Source organism: Falco rusticolus, chromosome 14 (genome assembly GCF_015220075.1).
Source record: "Falco rusticolus isolate bFalRus1 chromosome 14, bFalRus1.pri, whole genome shotgun sequence".
Taxonomy (NCBI): Eukaryota; Metazoa; Chordata; class Aves; order Falconiformes; family Falconidae; genus Falco; species Falco rusticolus.
This window is the reverse complement of record NC_051200.1, coordinates 3,167,627-3,193,800: the sequence shown is the minus strand read 5'-3', so window position 1 is coordinate 3,193,800 and position 26,174 is coordinate 3,167,627. Positions and strand designations below refer to the sequence as shown.

The window sequence follows — 26,174 nt, the reverse complement described above, 5'->3', positions numbered from 1 at the left end:
GAGTACTGTGCCTTTTGGCACATATTCTACTTGCCCAAACTAATTTTATTTCTCTGAGTGAGGGGTTCTTTTCCACCCCACAGTCTTGTCCTGTCTTCCCATTTTTAATTTCCTTGCATTCATTTCTTCCCATTAATTTTCCCACTTTCTTCATATACTTTGGTGAAGCATTTGCCTCCTTGTGCTCATACCCTTCCAGTACTGTTGTTTATAAATTATGATTGCGGATTGCTACTTTTCTTTATCCCCTAGCCTGACTCCCAAATTCATTTTGATTTCAACAGCTCTGGGGGCACTTTCATTTAGTCTGATTCCTGCCACAAATGGAATTGTCAAGGTTTGCCATACAAAATACAGGTTTCAGTCTTGCCTGGCATACTGATTATCTGGCATTCAGTGTTGATGCTTTCCATTTTATAGAAATGTATAATATGTTATATATCTTAGATGTATAAATAGTCTTTTTGAAATTGTACTCTGCTTTTTTACAGCTGGAAGAAGTAAGTATTTGCCACGATGTGTAAAGTTCATTATGAATTTATAATCATATTAAACACCTTTAATGAGAAAGAACTTAAAAACTTTAATAAACTCTAAATAAGGTCTTATTTTGCCTACATGCAGCAGGGCTTATATTTCTTCTGCTGAGCTGCTACTGTTAAGTTTATCTCATGACCACTTCGGAGCTTGCGTTGATTTCTGTCTGTCTCCCAGCAAATCCTCTGCTTCTACAGCTAAATCTGCTGAGAAACAGATTTTATTTGTTTTTCTTTCTTTTTTTTTTGTCCCACACTACTTTAAACAGTGTAAATTTACAAAACGCATCTGTTAGCTTTCTGTGTCTATAGCATGAGCTTTGTTCTCCTGGCTAGGTCACTTTGAGAGAAGGGGCAGTCCTCTTCCTGGCCACTGTAGGTCTATGGCCTCTTCCCCTCTCTGCATCTCCCTCGCCGTTTGTGCACTGATGCATACAGGTATCAATAATCTGGTACTGTGTAAATAAACTGGGATCAAAAGGAGAGAGAGAAAGAGAGAGGGAAGGAAAGAAGATGGGAACTGGAGAAAATACTGAAATAGTAGGGGGAGGAAATAAACGCAGCAGCACCAGGGAGTTATTGAAGAAGGAAGAGCAGGTAAAGGCAAAATGTGCAGGGAAAATACTAGTATCAAATATATTAAGTACCTTTTTGGCCTTCAAAGTGTAGGAAAAAATAACCCCATATGCATTAGCACAGAAAATGGAAATTCTAAAGCTGGTTTTTTTCTCAGTTCATGATAATGGCATATTAAAATTGCTAATTATAAAATTTTCCATCAAATACCACACAGCCACTTGATACTGTGAGCATATGCATATATGTGTAATGGCAGATTCTTCAGTGCAGATCATTTTCTCGTGTCTTAGGCACTCTAGTTGTAAATATCCTGAATGAGGGGATACCAATGTTAGAAACGATAACAATTAAAACAATTTTATTTTGGGTTCAATCAATTCAGGTTGAGAAACAATAAGCAAAAGCAGCACTGGGTGCGCGGAGAACTCAATTAGTTCCACCACACGCACACCTGAGTCCTAAAAGCAGCATCTTTTATCCCCGGATCTTGACCAATCTCCTCTCACTGGATGTCCGTCCCGCTCTTTCCCCATTGGGTCGTTAGGGTTCTCCTGTTGGCTCTCCTTTGGCGCGCTTTTTTCAAATCTCAAGGCCTTTGTCTCCTTCTGCGGGCCTTCCCTGCCTGGTTTTGCTTTCCTTATCTCCTTCAGCTTCAGCGGGTTTTTCTAAGCAGCGATTGCCTCAGGGGAAGGGGAAGCCATCACATTGTCTCAAAGGAGAACCACAGGCACCCACTCACCACAACTGCGATACAGGTCCCAGATTTACATAGGGTACAACCATTACACTTATCACAGTACATTCTATTTTTGACATGAATCATGACTGTGTTTATCACACCAACTCTCTCTCACATGGCCATGATGACAATTATTCGCCAGGTATTTATCTGTAGCTTTCCTGTACTTCATCTGATCCCATTGCTTCCAGTACTCCTTCCTTCTATCAGCATTAGTAATTTCTCGCCCTTCTTAAATGTTTACGGCACGGGGTATTGTCACCCCTCAGTTATCTGTAGACTAAGCTGCTAGCATTTAGCACTTCTAATTCCTTTTTCAAAATTAATCGCCTCCTCTCCACCCGTCCGCTGATACGGTTTCTCAGTGCCAGATGAATGACAGAACGTCATTTTCAATATTCCATCAGAACACTAGACATTGCTCTTTGTATTTCATGAGAGGAATGGGTTTATTTCTTATGCGGTTGGTGCTTGATGCAGAATTTTAAGACTGTATTAGACAAAAAAATTGCGCGGCTCTGTCCTAAAGGCAGTATGACCTGAATGCTCAAATGCGTGTTTCCGTCTTCAGGTTTAGGGTCTTGCTGGAAGTAGGTAAGCGGTTCTGTTGCTGGTCGCGTGGGACCTGCTCTTCTCTCCCTGTTGAAGGAAGGCAAGAGCGTAACAGTGCAGTTGCCTCAGCGCGGTACCGTGAGGTTTAGCAGTACACGTTTGCCGAGTGATTTTGCCAGTCTCCATTAGAGAGGCATTAGAGCCAAGTCAACTACTGCAACACCACAATTCAGGGTTCGTTTCCCCACAAACAGGGTATTCGGTGCTGCGCATGTCCAGAGAGCTTGAGGCAGTGGAAATACTGGACACGTATCACGTGGCCAAGAGCCTGCGCTGCAGGTCAGACCGATCCAGAACACACTGTATCTGCACGTATGGAGGCCCCTCAGCAGTGCATGTGGAAGCATTGCAGAAACATTTTAGATCCCTCGAAAGATGCTGCAGTTCTGGCCAGCCTCTCTGTGCATGCTATCCCAGCCAGTCACAATTACCACATCCTGCCTGGTCAAACTTCCATGTTGACACGGGGGTACCACAGCAGCAGATCTATGGAAGCTGTATGCCTAGAATGTGTGTTTATCTTTCTGAACGATGCCACCGGGCGGCACTGTTCAGACCAAGCTCTGCCAGATGCAATTAGGATGAAGAATTAGATTAGTGACAGAGAAATGTCGCCTCTGTCGTTTAAAGTGAATCCTGGTCAGAAGCAAAGTTGCATATCAAAGTGCAGGGTAGAGAAAACCTGTCTCATTAAAAATCAGCTTTAAGCCAATTGTCCTCTTCCTTTCTGTCTGTCTGTCTGTCTCTCTCCCCAGCAAATGAGCTTACAACTCGCCCTCAAGGCGAGAGCATCAGCAGTCAAGCTCTGGTAGCTTTGAAGAAATCTTTATGTGATTAAAAATGCCACACAGAGTTACAGCTTCCTCTCGGCTCTGCGTTCCAATCAGATGGGAGTATATAGGCCATTATAAATGTAATCCATGGCGTATCTCTATCTTCCTAAACGGGGTTGGTTAATTAGGTACCATACTACTGCTGCGTTACGCTGGTCGTAGAGGAGCCACGGCTGAGCTGAGGGCTGTGCTGGCCGACGGCGGCTCGCAGCCAAGCCCCGGGCAGGGTGCAGAATGCAGCATTAGGTGTGCGGAGCCATGCCCTGTGCCATCTGGGCACAGCTTCGCTCCGGCGCTGTGGGCCGAGGCCTGCACCCCAGCCCAGGGCACCGGCAGGGACCCGCGCCCGCTCGGGCTCTGCGCCGGCAGCCACCCCGGGGTCCAGCCGCCCGTGGGGAAGGCGAGAGCACTAACGGCACCTTGGGAGAGCGCCCGACTGAGCAACACAGACTGTATGCCGAAGTGCCGCCATGTTCATGGCGCCGCTGCCCTGTGTGAGCGGCGCTGGCAGTTCGTGGTTTGGGATGCGGGCCCCCCTGTTTCACCACCCCGATTTCTCCACATTACCGGTACCGCCGGAGCGAGAACCGCCCCGAGGAGGTGCCGGCTCGGGAGCGCCAGAGGCCGCGGCCTAGCCGTACCGGGAGGCGGCCGCCCCCTCAGCGCGGCGGGGCAGGACGGGGGCAGCCCCCGCGCCCTCCCGCCACACCGGGCGGCCCCGGCGGGCGGTGTTGCCATGGCGACGCGCCCCGCCCTCTCCTCCGCGCGGCCGGGCCGGGAGCGCGGTCCCGCCCCGCCGCTCCTCCCAGCGGGTCCGCCGGCGTCCCACAATCCTCTGCTCCGCCCCGCGCAAGATGGCGCTGCTGGGGGCTCCGCGCAGCCTGGCGGCAGTCGGGTCCCTCAAGCGGCGGCTGCTGGCCTTCGCCCTGCTGCGGCCTCCGGCGGCCGCCGCCGCCTGCGCGCACGGCTGGCTGGCGGGGAGCGGGCGGCAGCGGGCCCCGGGGAGCGGCCAGGTGCGTGGGGACGCCGGCCCGGCAAGGGCAGGGCGGCGGAGGGCGCCGGGGGCGGGCGGTGAGGGGCTGAGGAGGGGCGTCGGGCCCCGCTGCTGCCCCTGGAGCCCTGCGGGGCGGCCTGCGCCGTCCGTACCTCGCCCGGCTGTCGGGGCCCGGGGGCTGCCGGGGCCGACCCCGGTGGTCGGGCCGGGCGGGGGAGCCCCCGCAGAGCAGCTGAGGGAGCCCCCGCAGAGCGGCCGGGGGGCCGTGGCGCGGCTCGCCTCATGCAGCCTTCCTGGAGGGACTCCGGGCGGCTGCAGGCCGGAGCTGCCCCCCTTGTGCCGTGTTCGGGGCACCGTCCCTCCGCCTGCGCCGCCTCCGATCAGCTGTCCGTGGGCCAGCGTTACAGAAATGCCTTCGCACGGGCGCTGAACATTGTGTAGAGGATAACTTATGCTGACAGCTAATTTTGCCGTTATGTAGGGAAAAGAAATGGGAATTTGAATTCTTTCTGTCAGCAGTGGAAGGCTGTAACACGTTCCAGTGAATGATTTTTTTGTTACAAGTAAAGAATTGAGTACGTGTCTCAAATTGAGTAAGTCTAGCCTTTGACAATACTTATGCATTTTTCAGAGTGAATGAAGGAAGTGTGTCTCAAAGATTGAGCCGGATGAACTTCCCATAAACTCCCAGATGGTTATTATTACTGTGTGATAATAACCTTTTTTGGTTTCTTCTTTTTTCCCCTCCAGAGTACCACTGTTTGTGACTAGTTTTCATTGTCATCCGCCTTGATTAGTTGCCCCTGACAGACAGAATTCTGTCATAGACTGCGGTCAGGTTCATGTTACTCACTGGGTTAGATGGGATGAGCAGGACTGAAGCAGTCCAGTTTGGGGGTTTTAGTTTTGAAACCTGTGCAAGACAAGAAGCTGGGAGTTGAAGGTGACACAGATAAAGTGTTTCTCCCATGTGTTTGGAGACATTGAAATACATCAGGCTACTCAGTATTGTCCGATGTTCCTGGAAACATATTTCAGATGTTAGTGAGTAAGCAACAATGTTATCATGGTGATGTATAGACGTATTAATTATAGTCCTGTTTTCCTTTTGAATGTTTTTATTATCATCCTTGCTGATAAGTTTTAATTGCCACATGTTGCTAAGCACCAGATTTTCTGAACTAGAAAGCTGAGGCGATGTCTGTAGTATATATATGCGCTCGTCTCTTTGGCCTTTTAGTTTCTAGGCACATCTGTGTTAGAAAGTGGACAATTATGCATTTCTTTTTTTACAGTCTGGTGATACATTTTTGCTTCACTTCTGCATCAAGCTGTATTTGAATGAAAATTAGAATTCATTAAATGCACGAGCAAGATCTTAGGTTTTGTTATATAAAAACTTTGTACCACATTATGACAAATGGGCAACATGTTTTATGTGTGTTGTGCAAATGTCATTTATTATTATCTGGCAGGAGGCTCAAGCTTACTGTTCTGGAGTTTTTGGTTGTAATGTCCTTTAAAATGTTGGGACTAGTTCACATGATATTTTTTTTTTAACATGTCATTAAATTTGCTGACAGGAAAAATGCACTGTCTGGTGATTTGAGTTTCCGTTTTGCTCCCTCCCCCCCCCCCCCCCCCCCCCCCCCCCCTTGATTTTTCAGCTAGGTCAAGAAATATTGTGCCGACATTAACAGAAGTGACTGTCAGCAGTTGGCTAGACACTTCAGCAGGCTGTATTTCAGAGTGACTAGCCACTGATATTTTTTTTTTTATAAATTAGGCAGTTCAGCATTTAAAAAATCTTTTGGAAGCGGGTATGTGCATCCTGTTTTAGTTTGTTGTTTAGTTATTGTGCTATGTTTATACACTAATGAGGACTCTTAAATATTTTTAGTGGGCTTATTCTGAAAGTTTTTATAGATACTAAAAAATCAAAGAAATACACCTGGGTTTGCATTTAAAACAAATTTGTTTGCTGCAGTCCTAAGCAGTGTGCTTCACAGTCATCTGGGAATAAGGTTTAATGAAAGTAGTGTTTTATAGCACGTGTTCTCGTGAAAGCCTCCAGGCTACTGTGTGATGACACATCTTAGTATATATTCTTTTAGCACATGAAAAAGCTCTTAGGTTACCTTTATATTCTAGGTATCAAATATGGGTTAGATTTTGCACTAGGTTGTTGAATATAAGCAAAGGCAGTAAATGTGAAATAAATACCCATGATCCAGCCTGTTAATCTCACGTGGAATGGGAGACTGGTGGGACCCAAACACTTGTGAAATCCAGATAGTTGGCTTTACTGGCATGTCTTCCCCGAAGTGTTCCTAAATGGTAAGGGCCTCCCTGGGAGGGCGCACCTCAGGTGACATTGTTATACCAGCAGCATGGTGCTTCTTACTGCTGTAGTAAAATTATTTTTGTGAGTAAAATCAAGTGTACAAGCACAGTTCAGCTTTTATTGCTGTAACTACGCAAATAGCAGAGGCTTGCGGCAGCGTAGCTGTGTCGTTCAGGAGCTCTGCCTTGTACAGCTCAGGCTGGTAAACACTATAGCCGCAGCTTAACTTGTGGGAAAAAGTGTGATTAAAGGAAGGAAAAGCTCTGGTGAAATACGACCATAACAGCAAAGTTACCAACCATTCTTTTTGAAAAAGGTCATTTCAAACACTTGCCTGTCATCCTTCTACTCTGCTTTGTATCCATGCAGTACTTGATCCCCCTGTCTTCATTGTCTCATGTTGGCTGTAAGTTGTTTTTTTTTAAGCTTGGAATTGTTAAATTGTCTTATAATACAGTGTATGTATTTTCTATGGCAGTTAGTACAATGAGATTCAAATATAGTAGAGTTGTTTAGGTACTGTTGCATTACAGATCTATTTTTTCCCCTCACACTTACATTTTTCGTTTTTCACTGGTTTTGATTAGAATCTTGCTTTTCTGAGTAACAAGACATGTAACATTTATATCCTGGAAAGGAAAATAGCTAAATTTATGGAGGGGAAAAACAGGTGCCGTAAATATTGCAGAACTGTGATCAGATGCCATTTATTGATATTGAGATCAGTTTGCATTTCCGTAAGTGTCGCTCCTTCAGTTTACCCTCCTGTGGTTGGAGTAGGCAGGGGTTCGTTATGTCAGAACTCATATTTTGAATTTAGGATCTCTGCTGGGTAGTGATAGAAAGAATTGGCAAGTTGGATGTGGCCTGCTTGTTGAACTCTGAAAAGTAACCAAGCAAAGACTATTTTTTTTTTTCTAGGAAGCTTAGGGTTTTTTTGTAGAACAGTTTGCCCGCATCCAAAATAAAAGCAATGGCAAATTCTATTCGATCTACAACTTAAATGGAAGGAAAATAGCATTTGACTGAAAAGGTCCAACAGCTTTTAACTAACGATAATTATTTTACTAGGTTCCGTATAAGCTAAGAAATACACTGAGGGGTTTCTTTCAGAGAGGATGTTGGCAGTGGTAGAAAGCGGGGCTTTGTAAAATGCTGCAAGTGTAATGGTAAAAAATACTTTTTTTTTTTTTTCCCCTTGCATTATCTTGCCCTTCCAGCTGCCACATGACGTGATAAAGAGCATGTTCTTCTGCATAATTTAATAATATCCCTTTCTCTGGAAGTGGTTGTAAAAGAAATTTCAGGTATTTTCATTAAATGTATTTCTATTTTGCCTTTCTTTCCTTTTTTACCTGAAGCTTGGACCGTTCTGTGAAATTATACTGATGTTTATTGTCCAAGGCATCATTTCACATGTCTGCGTGCATTGCTAAATTCTCTTCTCTAGATTTTGATGGTGTAGTTGAACAGCTTGATGCATGGGAACTGTTAATCAACAGTCACCGTTAGTCAACAGTCTTCACTGACAGATATATGCTTTGTAACGGAGTATTTGAAATTCCTTGAATTTTCAAAATTCCATTATAGAGGAAGCATTACTGCTGAGCAGATCAGCAGTCCCATGTGTCTGTCTATAAAAATGGACATCTAATAATACTGAAAAATGTTGCAAGGGAGGTTATATAATGAAGTAGAACAGATGGAACTATGGGAATTTGATCTGAAAGTAATTTGGGAAATACAGGGGGGGCACAGGGTAAGCAACACTCCCTGTAGCAGTGGTGCTGTGGTACACTGGGGTGTCTGCTGTGATGCTGTGTGGGTTTTCTCCTCTGCCATTGAGATGTGTTGTACCAAAACAAGCCAAACGTGAGGGTATGTTAGTAAGATGTTACGGGGAAGACTCCTTAAGGTATCTATTTGTTAACCTTCTTGGTTTCATTTGCTCTGTACGCATTCATCTATGTGTACAGAGCAATTGCACATTGGCCGTTGTTATATGTAACTCCAGTGAAGTTTGTATTGTTCATATTGGTGACAGTTTATATTTATAGCAGAATATTTTCACCTTTTCTCTGATCTTCCTCTGCTCTTTCCTATTAATCTTTTCTTGCCTTGCAAACTAAGCAAAATTAACACTGGGACTGGAATACTTCACAGGTACTTGGACCCCACCTTCAGTTATCTTTTCTGTTACAGTTATTTTTTAAAAAAACACAAAATCATCCCCATTAGGTTAGTGCAGTATGTCTGGAATGGTACATAATATATTCCAGAGAGAAGCTTCTAAGTGTGGATTTGACCTTGCGCAAATGTGTTTAATCCCTGTTGTTTGTTTGCATTTATAGTATTTAAACTACCACCAACAGTCATGACACTTTAGCAATATGACTTTTATGTGCAATCAGTACTAGACATCTGTTTCATCCTTTAGAGTATATAGAATCATATCCAAAAATACATTAAAAGAACATAATGGTGCAGAGTCAGGCATTCAGAAGTTTGGAAATGCCAGAATTAAAGTTCCCTGCATAATTTCTTAAACTGAGAAATAAGCAGGACTTGCTCCTGCTCCTTTAAAGCAATAACCTGCTACTTTTATGTGTTGCAGAGAAGGTTCAAGTATGCCTTTCCTTTGTAGTCTTAAATCTCTTGGGAAAGAGTTGTAATGAGGGAAAGTGGAGTCCCAAGTCTGCCCGCAGGAATTGCAGAGAGTGACAGCGTAAGCTTCAGTTGGACTCATTTGGGCATTTTTGTTAATAATACTGTGATGGCTGGAGGATTTATCAGTGAAATAAATTGTTCACCTTGTTTAATTCTTTATTTCTTTGCTGAGACTTGGGTTTTAGCAGGAGCCTAGGAGAGGACTGAAACCTCCAGTCTTCCAGGCTAAAGACTGGAAATAAGAACAGGTTTTCTTATTTTTTATAAGAAAAAATCTTTTCTTATAAAAATCTTTTCTTTTTTATATCTTTTCATCTTTTTGCTGTATTCATCTCTTAACCCTATGACAGTTCATAGCTTCAGTCAAGCAGGTAGTCTAATGCAGCGATTGAGACCGGGTTTGCTGGTGTTTCAATAGAAGTTGTTCTTTTGATGGTGTTTGTCTCCTGTGTCAGGCAGAAGAGAGCTCTGCCAGCTCTGGGGTCAAAGGATATGAATTATTAGTAAAATATTTTTACCATGTCCTATGAGTACATTCTAGAAAAACAGTAACTAGTTTCTTTCTGATAGCTGTTGGAGCATCAGTTGTGTACTCCCATGTGCTAGGAATATACAACAACAACAGCAAAATGCATTCAGAGTTGAATACCTGGATTTCAGTTCTTACAGTACTCAAGATTTTTTTTTTTCTTGCAAGGCCAAGCAGGAGAGAATGGCACTGCTCACGAGAGGTTCCAGCTGTGTTGTCTTAAGAGAAGCCAAAGCATAGTTGTGAGTAGTGGTTCATCAGCTCCTAAACTTCACTTTGGCATGGTGTCTTAACAGTCTTTTATTGGCATGATGTGTTTAAGGAAGTATAAATGCTGGCGTAAATATGCTGAGCGTTTCAATATACTGACTGCACTCTAGGCGGTATGAGACAGGAACTCAGTCTCATTGGTATGAATGTAGGACTTGCTGGTATTAAGCCTCTCACCCTGGATCTTGTCTCTGCTATAAATTCTACATTGTCATCATACAATCCCTACTTCTGAATGGCCTGTGACTGGTGAAGCAGGTAGAGTTGTATTGATGTAACTGCCTTTGTGGAATTAAAGAACACTGCTGCCTTTCGTATTGGTGGTACAATTTAATTTGGTGTTGGGTTCTAGACACTTCCCAGGTGCCACGGTAGTAGTTACTGCTAGGAGTGCTTACTCCTCCTCTTGCATGTTGATGTTATCCAAAATAACCATGCCTTTGTAATGATTACATTAATTTACAGTAACCTGGGATGTGCTGAGGCATCTTGAAGTCTTTCTCTTTTTCCCTTGTATTTTCTGTTTATCTCACTGTTTATAAGGAGAGCATATTAGTTTAGACGGAATCCTCTGTGCTGACGTGAAACTGTGAAGTTATGAGTGTATCTACAATGGAGTGCCTTATAAATGGAGCTCTTTAATTTAACCCAGGTCTTGGAAGCATCAGGATAGTTCATCCGGGCCAGTTAGCTTTACAAAGTGCAAAATGTATAATTGTAATGTTTGCTGGTTTCTGTGTGTCATATAATGGAAATGTTTGCAATAAGCAGGTCCCATGTGGTGACTTGTGGGGGAATGATCTTCATTTTCTTAAAAATGACTAAATCACAACTTGCAGTATGTGTCTTAAGTATGTGTCTTAAGAGCAAAGGAACATTCAAAGCAAGGTATAAAATATACGACAGCATGGCTGTTTGTCAAGGTTTAAAATACCCTTTCTTATGATCAGGTTTGGCTTTTTTTTTCCCTTTTTGGCATTTGTCCTTTGCCGTGGGCTGATGAGCAGTGCTTTCACTAGTTTGCTCTGTGGTAGTGATTTTTATATAATGTGAGGTGTATGGTTAATATTGCAACAGAGCAGTAAAAGATTTAATATTGAATGTGTCAGAGATGATGTGGCACCATTTTTGCTAACCAAAAGGGAGGTCCCTGTTTTGCCACTGGGGAAGCACTGCCAGCTAGTCCATCTAATAAGGAAAATAAATGGTCCTTTGAAACTCTTATGGAAAATTAATTTCTTTCAATGTAACATGTAAAGCATGCTACAGTTGGTGCCTAGCAGTGTATCTATGAAAAGATGCACTGATGGAGATGTGGATAGTGGGTATCTTGTGTCCTGCCTACCTAAAACTTGTAGTCAGCCATGCTCTGATTTCTGATAGTGCCAGTGCTTCCCAGTTGGGACACGTAGCTTTGATTAGCCTCGTGGTCTGTGAGACGAGCATGGCATGAGCTGAGCTAAGAGGAATTGAATACGGCAGAACCTATAAGCATAAGAATAACATTTCCTAATGAAAAATAGAGCGAAAGAATATTTGAAAGAAGTCAGAAGACAACCTGGGAGAAAATTAAATGAGAGAAAAGGGAAAACTTTGGGCTTTCGTGGTACAAGAGAAACAAAGTCTGATGGGAGTGGGGATTCAGGGAGGGGAAAGAGTCACTGTCACTCAGCAGTTTTAATAGTTGAGTGTAATTTATTTTACAGCTGCTCCCCACCAGTTTTTCCGTGGTCAGTTGTTAAAAATCAAAACCTTGTTTTCATGTTATGCTTGTTTACATAAACTAGATGAATATTTGCTGTATGTGAAGTACATGTTCTGCATGACTCCATTTTTACTTCCCCTCCACATTTTTATTCTGTAGATTCCGCCAGTCTGCAAGCAAAGATCATGGCACAGTCTGCGAGGGGATTATTCAAGGCCGTTTTTAGAGGCTTCAGAGGTAGGTATAAATTTTTTTTCTTCCTACTTGCAGGTCAGAGGAAATTCAAGCCCTTGGAGCATCTTACAGTTTAATCTGCTGTTTAAAAGCTTCAGACTATTGCACACTCCTCAAGAATCTTTTTGAATCTCTAGAAATGAATAATAATACAGTAACTTAGAAGAGTTCTTAAAAATGTAGGTTTTGTGTGTTGACACTTAGATTCATGTTGTCAGGCATAGAAGATACCAATGCATAGAAAGCTGTGAGTTTTCCTTGAGTATGTAGGGCTTTATTACTTCAAAATTCTGCTTAGGTTGTGGAATATCAAGAAACAGTGAAAATTTATTCTCATCATTCTGAGTGCCAGGATGTCAGGCGCTTACTCATATGAGGTCTGCTTGCCTTAACACTAATGTAAACATAAGGAAGATGCAATTTATACTGTTCATGGAATAATTATGACACATTTCAAAGTTACACACTTTGCTTGAATGAAGCTAGGAAATGTATTTGTCTTGTTTTTTGAGCGTTTTTGTTATTAGAATCAGAACCAACTTAAGCAGCTAAAATCTTTTGAGAGTCCTTGGAACTTCAAAGCATGAAATCTACTTAGATTGGGGTTTATAATGTTTTTCTTTAATATATGAAAAGTGAAATTCTGCTTTAGGAAACCCTGAGGTGCGCTATCAAACCATATCATAAAACAGGATTCCTAAAGGGCTTTTGCATGGCTTGAACCCAGAAATTGTCAGCATGTAGCAAATCTTTTAAACAAAATGCAGACTGTTTTTGAAAAGCTTTAACATGTCCATTGTTTGTGGTAGGCACTTTGAAATTGAACTTGGAGAAACACCTAGTGGTAGTGAGTTACTATTTTTTAGTATATCTGCATGCATTAATACAGAAATTTTATCTGTATGTATTTAGCAGGGAATCTTGGCCATGTGCTAAGAGAAGTGAGCATTTTTTGTAAAAAAAGCAGGATCTTTTCCTAACTGCACCTGTATATGGATTGCAGCAGGGGCTCTCAAATGGGTTAACTTTTACCTGTTGTACGGTGCCACTAGGCCATTCTCATCCTGATAGGAAAAAGTGTGAAGCGTATTTATCTCTTTATTTTGCCCCCAAGTGAAGTTACTCTTTACATACATGGAAAGAGTATTGCTGATTAAATGTGTTGCACTCTATATATTAATGTGCTTGAGTATGGTTATCCTCCAAAACTTTAATTTCTTTTCTATGTTCTGCAGTCCATTTTTCAGTTCTTAGGTATCCTTTTAACTAAAATATATAAGGCTTTGTTTACCTCCTGGCTACTTGGAACATGCTCTTTACTATACTGCTGGATTTATAGTCCCTTTCTTAATATTGTTTCCTTAAGCAAGGCAAGGTTTTTAGAGAGAGGCAGTATCTTTTATTAAAGCAAGCCAATACAGTTGGAGAATGAGGGAGGGAAAACAGACCAGTAGTTCTTCTTTCTGTTGGCTTTCACATGCTTGTTTCCTGAGGCTCTTGCAAATTGACTTTTCATTTTCACACAGATCCTCCCGAGGTGGCGACTGATAGAAAAGAGAATGTGTTGGCATGGTCATGCAGGTGGAGGGCTTCACACAGATCCAAAGGAAGGGGTAAAAAATTGCTTAATTACTATTGCTTCTATTGCTTTTTAAATAAAAACTGTGAGCAACTTTCCCCACCCCCCAAAAAAACTCCAAAGCTGATGACCCCAAGCAACAACTTGTCAAAAACTGTATTGGTAGGTATGTGAATACTGTAGTGGAGTAGATACTGTTTTAATCACACAATAACAACTGTGCTGAAGTGTTTCAGTTGTTTATTAAAAATGCAGTCTTGGTGTCACACACTCCTTTGAAATTGGCCTGCATTATAGTGGATTTTTTTCATTGAAAGTATGTTCCATTGTAATCTATTGTATTTGTTATTCTTGTTTGTGACTAATATATCCCTGTGACTTGACATTCAGGATATTAGAAAGCAGCTTGTGGATACAAGTTAGTGCATCAGTTGGTAAAATGGCACTTGAAGCAGAGAAGGGGAGAAGTAATTAAACTGCATGTATTTTTAGTTGGATTTAATGTTAATTGATATATTTTTGACTCTATTTATGTTCAGGAAGCACATCTTAAAATAATTATGATAGGTATGTAAGGAGAAGTAGTATCTTTTATTAGACCAAGTGATTACAGTTAGAAGACAAGGGAAGCTTTTGGTTGAAACAACACAGTATAAACTTGCATGATTAAATTTGCAGAATCAGAGCACCTGAGTTTATTAAGTTTAATTTGCTCACTTCCTTTGCAAACTTACTTCTGATGCTTTGTGTATTTGCAGAATGATTGTGTGTGATGGTTATAACTTGTCCAATCTTGGCTGGGGTTTTCCTAAAACTAGTGAAGACCACGTTGATGACAAATTGAAATTTCAGTGCAGAATTCAGGTCTTTCTGGGCTGGTTTGCTCAACTGTTCTGATGAGGTCTTTCCTTACAGCCTCATTTGTCAAGAAACTGAGGCGTTAAAGCTAGGATTTCCTCTTAAATTTTGATCTGAGTTGTCCCTTCCTTGAATCCAAACCTGTTGGTGCTACAGGCAGAAGTCAGGAGACATGCTACCAAAATTTGTGCTTTGGTAGTAAGAGGGAATTTCATAACCTAAAGTACATGCAGCTTGTTTTAACAAACATCTGTGATCTTTTCTGTGTAAGGCACAGGGGGAAATCAGCAGTATTACTGGCTCTGCATGTAGCATTAACTTTAGGCTGATTTTTAAGGCCTTAATTGCAACAGGTATAGGCTCTTTCAAGGATTTCCTAGGCAAAACAGATGTTACAGCTAGCAGACTATCCTTCTTTTGTGTTTAGCCGAATCATATATGTTATGGAATGTAATTATTATGGGTTGTATTTCTCCTGTGAATGAGAGGGTATTATCTCCTGTATTGTCACTTTGGTGATTATGCATCTGTTGGGCTAAAATATTTGTGGGGTTTTTTTCCTGTTAGAATTTCTGTTTGCGTGGGTATGTTGATCAGCTGAATGTTTCCTGCTTGCTGTCCTAACTTCATTTTTCATAACTCCAGGTAAAAGGTTTTTTTGCTTATACATAGTACGAACTCACCCTCATATGATTCAGTTGCAAACCCATGTCACAGACTCAGCTTTACAACTGACCTATCTTCAAAAATACCATGAGGGGCTGTTTATTCTTTCTTTAAAGAGCTATTTCCTGAAATGCAGACATTTTTCAGCTGAAACTTCTTGCATGTCATGGGCAACTTCCAGGGCAAACCTATTTAATCGTTACAGGTATTACATGTTTAAACATCATATTTTCTTTGGAGTTACTACTTTTCAAAGGTCCACAGTTTGGCAACATTCAAAAATCTAAATTTTACAGTTTTCTCCGGTCAGAAAGGAAATGGAATGGAAGGTTCTATTTACCAAAACACTAGTAATGTTAAGGAACGGTGGATGTTCCTTAACATCAAAACTCACTGGGAATATGTTAGCCAGAAATTTTGATGCCAGTGAGTATATTTCAGTCTGCTAGGCAGTGTACATATTCCAGTGGCATTCTCTGTTCACCCAGTACTTGCAGCTATTCCTGTACAAGCCAATCCCCTGACTTTTTTACTCCAAGAAGTGGAGCTATAATGTAGTTAATATAGGACACAGTCAGTTAGGCTGTTGTCTAACTAAACAAATCTCAGCTGTTAGGGATTATCCAGGAGATAGCAGAAAGAACTAGCTGTAAAAGAGGTGAAATGAGTGAAGAGTGGAAAAAAAAAGTGTAAAATTGTGTGCAAAAGCCAAGAGGTTCTTAGCAAAAATAGAAGGAAGGAAATAGGATGTTGCAAGTGCATTTCTTGTGCTTGTGTGTACATACACTTGTATTTGGTGCATAAAAGTACTGGCACCCAATTTACATGAGAATTCTTTTCCCCTAGGATTGTGCTTTCAGGAAAACTGCAGGTGATATACGTCAGCTATATTACACCTTTCTCTCTTCCAGAATTTTTTTGACAGCCCAGCCTGTTCATTCTGGAAACTGACTTTGGCGCTAACGTTTTAAATTGCCCTGTTTATAGCAGATTCAGGGGATAGAGAACTAAATACTAAGGGTAAACACAGAATATGAAGGGCATGGTTCTTTCATTTCACAAGTAACTAGAAGAGAAGCTTACACAACTGTTTTTTCTACGAAATAATTTTTACTTGCATCAGTGACTGATGTGCTGAATGCTGAAACTGAAAACAGTATTGTTCTTTACCACCTTTGGGTTTTTTGTGTGTGTTAGTCTTTTGTACACAGAATAGACGGAAATAAAAACTGTGGCCCGACTTGTTACTAAGCAGACATATATTACTTCCTTATGGAAAGACCGATAGTCATGATGGAGCCCTGATAATTAGCCTTCTCCTACCACTATTTCACTCAGTTGCTATTTAGTTTGCTAGCCATTGTTTGCCTTCTGTGGAGGGATGGATAGTACAAAGACAGAAGACAAAGTACTTTTTTTTTTTTTCTCAAAGTTTGGAAGGAAAACTCAGGCCTTCATCTGACATTTATTTAAGCTGATAAGGCAACTGAGAAGAATCCTAACTCCTTCCTCACCTTGGTGTTTTGCTATATGAGGATGTTCAGTTAGTCAGCTAGTGTGAGGTGATCTAGCTGGAAAATAACGTGTCTAACTGGTGGGAGCTCCCCCTCCCTTCCCAAACCACTGCAGCTGCTTCGCTCACAGCAAGCTGTATATTGTGGACTGAAACAGTCTGAATTCCTCATGCTGTAAAAAAAGAAGTAAGTTCTGTTCTCAGCCGTTCTTCATCTCATGCTACTGAATTTGTGGGTTTATCTGACTCTCTTTAGTGAGATGAAACCCTGCAACAAACACTGAAGAGTTTTCTGCCAGTTTCATAAATGGAATCAGTTCATCACGGTGTTTCATCAGCTCCAGAGGTGCTGTGAGAAATGGGCTGGGACTGTGCAATTGAGTGCTGCAAAGAAGGGAAGAAGCAGGGGAGGAAGCAAGCTGTTAGTGGTTTAGAAAATAACCTCATGCAGATGCAGGACAGCTTGTGCTAGTACAATAAAGAGGATGATACAGCTTTGTGAGTGAGTACACAGGGAGCCAGAACTGGGTCTTTTTTTCTTCATCAGCAATGACAGCTTAAATGCAAGTCAAACTACTGTTTTCTTCCATCAGGCTTCTGATAGCTCATCATCCTGGCACAGGCTTTATCCATAAAGTCACAGGGTCAGCCCAGTGAATGCTTGCCATACTCAATAATCTTGGAGATTGTGGAGAGAAATGATGGCTCTCTTTATTTCCCCTTTTTAGGTATTTTAAAAGGTCCAGAACCTAGATGGGATGGGTGGAGGGGACAGGAAGATGGTCAATGCTCATTCCTTTGCAAATAGTCTTCACTATTTGGTTGTGTGTTTTAAAAACATGCTGCATTCAAATAGAAGAAAATACTTTTCTTGTTGGCTCCCTGGTATATTAGATTTATAATACTCCTTCCATTCCTTCCATTTCTGTAGAAATAGGCCTTGGAAGAAAATATAAAACATTGCTGCCATTTAAAAGGTGGTAAAATAAATGCATCTCTTAACCTTTTTATATACCACAGAGAATCAAAAAAGGCCTGAGTCCGTTAAACAGATGGCTCATTTTAATTCTTAATGTTGCCACTTGCATATTTAAACCATTTTCAACTCGTGTTTCTGTACAACAGTAACATTTATTTCATGGTAAACTTTGATGTAATATGTGTGCATTTTGCATCTCCTTTGATTTTTCTTCTGGTTCCTTTGCAAGGCCTTTGGCAAAGGACTGGCTGCCTTCTGACTTTTTTTCTGAACGGATTTACTTCTGTCACCATTCTAAGCCATGAAGAAAAGGAAATAGATGCCTTGTTTGCAGCCTGGTATTTCATTCTTTTTAATAGCTTTTCTGTGCGAAGTCTGACTAGCCAATAGCAACATATAATTAGAACTGCTCTGGTTGCACTTTTGTGTTAATGTGATAACTCTTTTTTTCAACTTCCTTTTAACCTGTAAGTGGTGATCAAAGGTATTTTCCAAATGTTTGAACTGCTGTTTATGCATATCCTTGGCCCAAATGGAAAGATTCACGTATATGCTGCAGCAGATACCTCCATCTCCTGAATGGGTAGGACACAATAGATAGTTTTGCATCCTCTCTTCACTTAGAAATATTCCGTATATCCATATTTTAAAAGTTGTTTGAAATCTGCTTATGCAATGTAATGCTCCAATACATATGCAATTGTTGACAAAGTGCAGTATCTCTTACTCTTTGGTTTTCTTTGAAGCTATGACTAGAAACACTGAGATGAATTTTCTGGTTCTTTTAAAAGCTTACATTTATAGGATTGCTTTCCCTGGTTGCCTCAGCAATCTTACCTTTTAACAGAACTTCACTTTCTTGCTCATTCACACTGGACCTTTAACAGAGAATTTCTATTCTAGTTAGTTTTATCCTTGAAGTCGAGGAGGAAGCATTTTAAGTACACAATCTAGTGAGGGAAACATTACAATATACTGTAAAACTCCCTCTTTCTACTGACTTATGTAATGAAGAGTCATCTTTAAAAGGTGTGGACTAACACTTTGTTCATGTCTGCCCCCCGCCCCTACCAAATATCGCCTGAAATGAGGAGATTAGCTGCTACTTGCTGCCCTCCCTTCAGCTTTAGATAACCTTCACATCTTTCAAGTTAACCCCAGGGTAGCCACACAGTAAAATGACTTATTGATACTTGTGCTGTATGTTACTGCGTAACATAACTGCTGATATTCTTGATTGGGTAGAATGGTTTAGACTTCAGACAATGTATTTGGCTTGGGAGTTCAGTGAGTATCTCAAGTCTGTATGTCAAGTGTGATACAGACATCTATCCATCTGGAAAATAACCTGTATTTCTGTAAAATGTACAACAACCAAAACCACCACCACCACCACCAAAAATCCTTCTGTTTCCCAAGAAGACTTGTTAACAGAACTGTGGCCTTATTTAGAGCAGAATTTGAGGTTTGGAGAAGGAGAACCTATTTGAAGAATTCATTAAAAAATGGGTGTATCAGTTAAGCTAATGTGTGGCCATATGCATCTTCTGCCTCATGAAGCGTGATTACCCAACTCTTAAATTCTCTTAAAGGGCCATTCTCTTAAATGACATTGGAAGCTGAGTTAAGGCCACTATAATAGTTTTATTGCTAGTAGTCATAACTTCTTTGGGCACCCACTGAAGGACTAGTCTTTGGATTCCTGAAAACATGCCCTAAAAGTCATGGGCAGTATTTCTTGCTTCCCTGCAAAGTTTGTAAGATGACCAAAATCTGTGAAAGTGATTGTTGGAAATGCTTAAGTTTGTAGTAATGCAACAAAGTCAGCTGAGCTGAAATTTGTATTTGGTTCAATTTATGTATCAGCATGTGTGTTCAGTTTCAGAGTGAGTTGCTATAATTCTAGTGATTTTTTTTTTTAAATACTGTATTCTATTGTCACTCACTGAATGTTCTCCAGACTACTTATGTTTATTGTAGACCTTTCAAATTTCCTCTTTGCCTTATTTTTTGTTACTTCATTTTTGCATTTTCCCTCCCATTGTTTCTGTGCTGTGTTAAAACAGCTTCCAAAGAAGAAATACTAAGCCCTTGCATTTTGTACAGAAATCCTGAGAAGATAAAAAAGAAGGATCGGTTTATTTGTTCTGTGAAGTTTTCAGCTCTGGTGCATTGTGGCTTTCTCTCTGCTCCATTTACAGCAGCTATACTTGCACTGTTGAGTACATGTGGGTTACGAACAAGTCATCTGTTTTTTAACAGCATGTTGTGGATGTAAACCTAAAAACTTATAACTTGAAATTTTAATATGCAGTCCTAGTCTCAAACATTGTGAAGTGTGTGTTGCCTATCAAATAAAATACTGAAGTGATTCAAATGTATAAAAGCCATTCCTATTTATACTGTTATTTTGCTTCCTGGGGTCTTTTCATAATGTGATGCCTTTGTTTGTTCTTTCCAATAGCTGAAAGAGATAGATGCCAAAAAGATTATCAGAGCAATGTTGTCTTATGTGTGGCCCAAAGACAGACCAGACCTGCGAGCCAGAGTAGCCATATCCCTGGGTTTTTTAGCGAGTGCAAAGGTAAGAACAGATTCTTTATTGTACTGTTAGTTACTTTTCATTTGGAGTGCATACAAGTACTAAAGTTCTTTTTTATTATTTAAGGGCTTTATAATCTTAAGATGTCTTTCCTGTATAAGGAGCATATAGCATTAGAAATAATAGCTTGGATTTTTTAATGGGGTATGTATGCATGTGAGATGCATCTGTGTGGTTTGGGAGATGATGGTGACCGCCAGAATTTTTGTTTCCATTGCTCACATTAGTTTAGTCCAGGATTTTCCAATGCCAATTAATCATTTACATCATAAGTTATGGGAAATGTGAGTTAAAGGTTGCTTATGGATCTTCTCTTCTTGTGTGATGCTGCATCTGTCCAACAGGATTTCTTCAAGGCTGTGTGCCCATTGTGAACTCTGAACTTGAGCAGTGTGGTGGTATCTACTCACAGCTCTTGCTGTGCTATGGGAAGGGGGATTTGAACTCCAGTCTTCTCTTAATATTTCTGTGTGAGATGATGGTGTAATTTCTGTTGTTTCAGGGACTCCTCTGGTATCCTAATGTGAAAGAAGCTGTATAACTTATTTTTTTATATCAAACCATGCTTTCATTCAAATGATTTTTCTTTTGGTTATGAAATAGAGGGTTGCTCTTACCTTTACTTCATTATGTGAAAGGATCTCTCATTCTTGCCTGCAACAACATTAGTATTTATTCATTTGAAACAGGCATGCAAAAGCTTTCTGCAGACTTATAGAGGATATAATTCAAATTTAGTGCAAATCTTGTAGAAATAGTTCAGAAGAGCAAATACTAGCTTTGCGCAAAAAGCTTTTGCTTTTGGGAAAAAAAATTGATTGCAAAACATTGGAAGTAAATTTTGTAAATATCATTGACATGTCTCAACTGGTTGCTTCTAAGTATGGCACTTTTTACCAAACATAAAGCTAATATTAGTATCTTGCTGGGATAAGCTAAAGTAGGTACTACTTAGCAGTGAGTTTTAGCACTTAAGCTACTTGTACTAGCAACTTCTTAACATTCAGCAACATTGCCATGTTATGAAAAGAAAAAAGAAACAAATTTCAGCTATGTAGGTGTTAAAAGAAGAGTACTTGGAAAAGTGCTCATTTGTTTGAGCTGAAGAGGAAAGGCCTTTTGGTCTGCAGCTCTTTCTCATGAGCAATCTATCAGGTGCTAGCTGGTCCTGCCTTCAATAGATATTTTGGTTTGCCCTGCTGTTCAGGACTTTGCTGATAGTGCAGGTGATGACATACAGAATATGGCATGTCCGTACAAGTAAACATCCACCCTTGTTGTATGCCTGTGTGAAACAGACAGGAATGCCTTCCATCACACTTTAAAACTATCTGCTCAGAATGCAGATGCATGGAGTGTTTTGCCTTGTATATTGTGCACTTGCTGTCATAAGAATATTTAGCTGGCTATATAGAATCACAGACTCGTTTAGGTTGGAAAAGACCTTTAAGATCGAGTCCAGCCGTTAACCCAGCACTGCCAAGGCCACCACGAAACAATGTCCCTAAGTGCCACATCAACACGTCTTTTAATGCCTCCAGGGATGATGATTCCACTGTTTCCCTGGGCAGCCTGTCCCAGTGCTTGGCCACCCTTACGGTGAAGACATTTTTCCCAGTATCCCATCTAAACTTTCCCTGGCGCAACTCGAGGCCATTTACTCTTGTCCCATGGCTTGTTCCTTGGGAGAAGAGACCAAGCCCCACCTCACTACACCCCCCTTTCAGGTAGTTTTAGAAAGCTATGCTTGGGTGGTTGAGGTTTGGTGATGTAAATTAAGCAGATGTATATGAAAATTCTTCAACTCACTTTCCTTTTAAAGCCCCTTAGTAGTAGTGCTAATAATCTGAAGGCAATTTTAAAATAAATTTTTTGTATTTTTTGATTTCTCCCTCTGGCTCTTCACTTCCCTAATTTGTAGGGTTATATAAATATGATGGAGAATATGAATCCAGAATCTAATCCTGCATATGGCAGCATTGTACCTTGCTGTTAGGTAATCTGTCAGTGTTTCAGGCAGCTTTCTGGGATGTAATGAAAACAAAATTGATGTCCAGGATGCCTGACTCTTTTGAAAAAGCTCTGTGTTTGGTATAATACAGAGCTATTATATTTCTACTGGGAGATAGAGATGCTTCCCCTGTGAGAAAAACAGACACTTAATTCCTGTTTGGGGAAGTAACTGGATGTTTGGATGTCTCTTAAGTGTTCTCTTAAATTTCCTACTTCAGATTCTGTTCAAGGTGGCCTGGAAGCCCTGATGTCCAAAGCAGATTCCCAAAAGCAGAGCAGAAAACCTGTTGAGCTTTGCCCAGCCACAGAATTGTTTTGTGAGAATGCTTGTTTTGGCAAACAAGGATTTAATTGGGAAAACACATAGCAAGTTCTCTACAGAATATGTAACTGACTGGAGTGAAAAAAAATTCATGGATGTCTTCTGGCTATCCTTTGCTAATGTTCTTTGCTTTGTTCTGTTTCTGTCGTAACAAAGCTGTATTAGAGCTCAAACATTTTTGAATAACTGCAATTTAACAGGTTACCCATCGTCACCTGAGCTATGTCTAATCATCTTTTGTGGGGTAAATTTTCTTAAATTGCTTCATGCTTTGCATGTGCTAAGTATGCATGTAGTTAGTGTGGTGTAACTGACGTGCAATGGTTTGTTACAGAGCTGTAGTAAGTTTGTCAGATCTTTCAGCCCTGAACATCTGCTTTTCTTTCAGAGCAAACTAAAGGTCACTTAGTCCTAGAGAAAATGAAAGACAAATTAGTTTACCTGTAGCTTGCCTGGACCATGTATAATCCTGTGTAGTTCCCTCATTATCCCATTTGGGAGCCCTTTGTTCTGATTGCTTGTGAGGTTAATTACAGTGTACTTGGTAGACCACACAAGCGGTTATTTAAAGTTACTTTGCTATGCAGTTGTGTCAGCACAAGAATGCCAGCCTATCTTTCTCCTCACTGCAGTCCTGGCCTGTTTCCTTTGTTCACTATGAACTTGTCTGCATCTGAAGGATTTACATCCTTATTATGGATTTTGTCTAAAGGCTGCTTATCCTTAGGGGTTTTACCAGAGAATTATGCGATCAGGATGCTTGCTGCTAGTTACCTTTCCCCATAAGAAATACTTTTGTTAGGCTTTTGACCAATTGCTTCAGAGTTTGGTGAGGTTTTATATCACTGTATTTATAAAGCAAAGTTTCCAGTTAGAAGAAAAGATCCAGATGGTGACTCTTTCAGAGTCTGTAGGCTTGCTTCAGTCTTATTGTAAGAAAACTCCAGAGGAATCATAAAGGAGAGGTAGGTTATGAAATCCTCAGCCACAGGAAGAAAATAAGGAGTTCACACCCATTTGTATTGGGCCTCCTTACCCACAAAACACAAAAAAGCTGGAAGTCATACTTCCTTCTCCTGCTGCTTGAGAAATAATTTGCCTCTTTAAATCTTCTGGTTCAGTAAAATTCAATTTCAAAACAAAAACCAGTTTGTGTGCAGCCTGTTTTTGAAGAGCCTGCAGTTACAATCTGTCTTGACTCCTTTTGTGGGGCCCAGTTGCCTGTCATTGAACAAATTATTGTGATTTTTTTTGTTCCTTTTTGTCTACACATAACTGCTAGTAGTATTGTTAGCCTTCAAAGTGAGCTGTTTGTATGGCTTTTTATGACTTGGAGCTGACAGGATGGAGTCTGCTCTAGGGCTAGTAAGGTCTTTTTTTCCTTGGAAGATTTGTTGTATTATGACATGCTTTAAATTTTTACCTTAAATATTTATAGCTTATCTAGACGTGTGCGATCTGAAAGATGCAACAGGAAGACAGGTGAGAGGAGTACGCAAGGCATTATCTGTGTTTTCAGACACACAGATTAGCCTGCTCAGGTTCTACATATTTGTTTTTTTTCTTTTTCCACATTCCCTCTCCTATTTTTTTGTCTTTTCTACCAGGGTACATATAGTAAAAGGCTTCTTTAGTTTTTGGTTTCTTCCTTTTTTCTTCTGTGGCGCAAGAAGAAAAAGTGCTCGGGTTTCTGAGAAGCTGGATTAAACATACGAATATGTCAAAATTGCTTGTCACCTCTGTCAGCCTGTAATGGTTTTTGGCCTCTTGGTCACAGAGCAAGCATGTGTTATTCATGAGCCAGAGAAGTCTTTTTCAGACTATCTGTATTTCCGCTGACTGCTAGTTCTGGTAGTTTCAGGAGAAGAAATTGTTTGGCTAAGGAGGCGAAATTGTTTGGCTAAGGAGGCAAGGCACAAGTGCAAATTTAGTCCACATGCGAAGATAATAATTATCTATCTGATCAGTTAAGTATGAATGTATGACTTTGAGCACTTTTTGTGGGCTTAGATGCAGTTAGATAATGACGATAAACCTTAAGAAACTGTTAGCTTTTTGAGAAGTTTCAGGTGAAAAGTATTTTTAGATATTTTTAGATATTATTCTTTTTTCTCTTAGTGGAAAAAGTACATTTCAGGTCATCATTAAATTTGAAGAAGGCGTGAAGCCAGTTGCTTCTTCCCTCTTTTGGACCATGTTTCGTACCTCCTTTAGCAGCCTTACCTCCAAAAGGAATGGAGTTTTCTGTTTATATTTCCACAAATGGGGTTGATGTGTACGTTTATATTGGTCCAGAGATGAATTCAGTCATCTTCATGTCAACGTTTCTCATTGAATTATTGACAGAAGAAGAGTTCACTGTAGGCCAGTTTTATCTTGTTGGGGCTCTGCCTGTCACTAATTCATCATCTTTATTAAACAAGAAATACTGGGAAGAGCAAAATGAAAGATAAGACTGTTTGCCTTAAAAGTAGTGGAGTCCCACAGGGGAATAGAGATGATGATGCATTGTCAGCTTTGAACAGTGCAATCATTTAAAAAAATGTTTAAACTCATTTAAGCATGATGCATTACAGTATAACGTGCTGTTAAATGTGGGGAATTGAGTTGGGATGACTTCATGGGGGCTGTATTTGCTTTCCAATCAATTCAGGCAAGGATAAGCTTTTAATTCAAAATTATAAATAGAAAACTAACAAATTCATATTAAAAAGGATCTTTTTAATGGGAATTGTTATCAAGCTTTCAGGTGTTAGGAGAAGGAGGGAAACCCGTATAGATACATTGCATAAGACAAGTTTTTTGTATGGTAGCTTTTCAAAGTGTGCCTAGGTGTGCTTAAAGCTTTTTTTTCTGTGCCAGCAAATCTAGGCTGCGAAAGAGATAGCTGTGAGTTTATGCAGGAGGCTGAAATTTTGTTTCTGTTAATGTGAACGTGATCTCATTGACTTAACAAATTGAGTAGGAAAGGCCTGTTTCTAATAATGGCCTCTCATCTCTCTTGCTATAAACTTTGTAAGATTAACCTTTTTTTTTTTTTTTTAATTACTGGCAAGCAGACTGTCTTGATTGCTAATGAAATTTAATACCATGCTGCCTTGTCCTTATTCAAGCTTTACCCTCCAGGAGTCAGAACAACTATAACCTGAGACCAGGCTTTAAATTTCATTTAAAACTCTATTGGGTAGAATTATATTGATGTAAAAGAAGACATTTCTGCAAAATTGTAGGCTGTTACCGGTTAAATTAATTGCAAGTGGAGAACTGCAGTTTAAAGAATATCCCTCTTTTCTTTAAATGGACTTTAAAATACATCTGTAGTTCCATTTCGAAACTACCTGTAGTGTAGCATAGTCTACTGAAGAGTAAAATCCCTGCAGAGGGATTTGTGAGAGTCTGCAGCAAATCAAGACAACCTGCGTTACAATACTCTTATTTTCTACTGAGTAGTCTCTCCTAGGAAAACCTACACTTTGTCATGTTGGTCATCACTGAAACACACACGGTAGTATATTCATCTTTATTAAGAACAGAATGCCACCCAAAAATTGAGTTTCAGTAACTCTGAAGGAAAAGTAGGGGTTTTTTTTTGATTATACT

General features: G+C 40.5%; 1 protein-coding gene across 2 annotated transcripts in view; it reads left to right on the top strand.

Annotated features, from left to right (window-relative positions):
• Positions 1-4,129: 4,129 nt before the first annotated feature.
• Positions 4,130-26,174, top strand: part of ABCB7 (ATP binding cassette subfamily B member 7) — a 42,184-nt gene continuing 20,139 nt past the window's right edge. For both annotated transcript variants that reach the window (XM_037408051.1, XM_037408052.1), the window contains exons 1-4: positions 4,130-4,312; positions 11,968-12,045; positions 13,569-13,655; positions 20,102-20,221. In XM_037408051.1, coding sequence (XP_037263948.1) covers positions 4,154-4,312; positions 11,968-12,045; positions 13,569-13,655; positions 20,102-20,221 — 444 coding nt within the window. In that variant the 5' untranslated portion in view covers positions 4,130-4,153. The remainder of the gene's footprint in view (positions 4,313-11,967; positions 12,046-13,568; positions 13,656-20,101; positions 20,222-26,174) is intronic.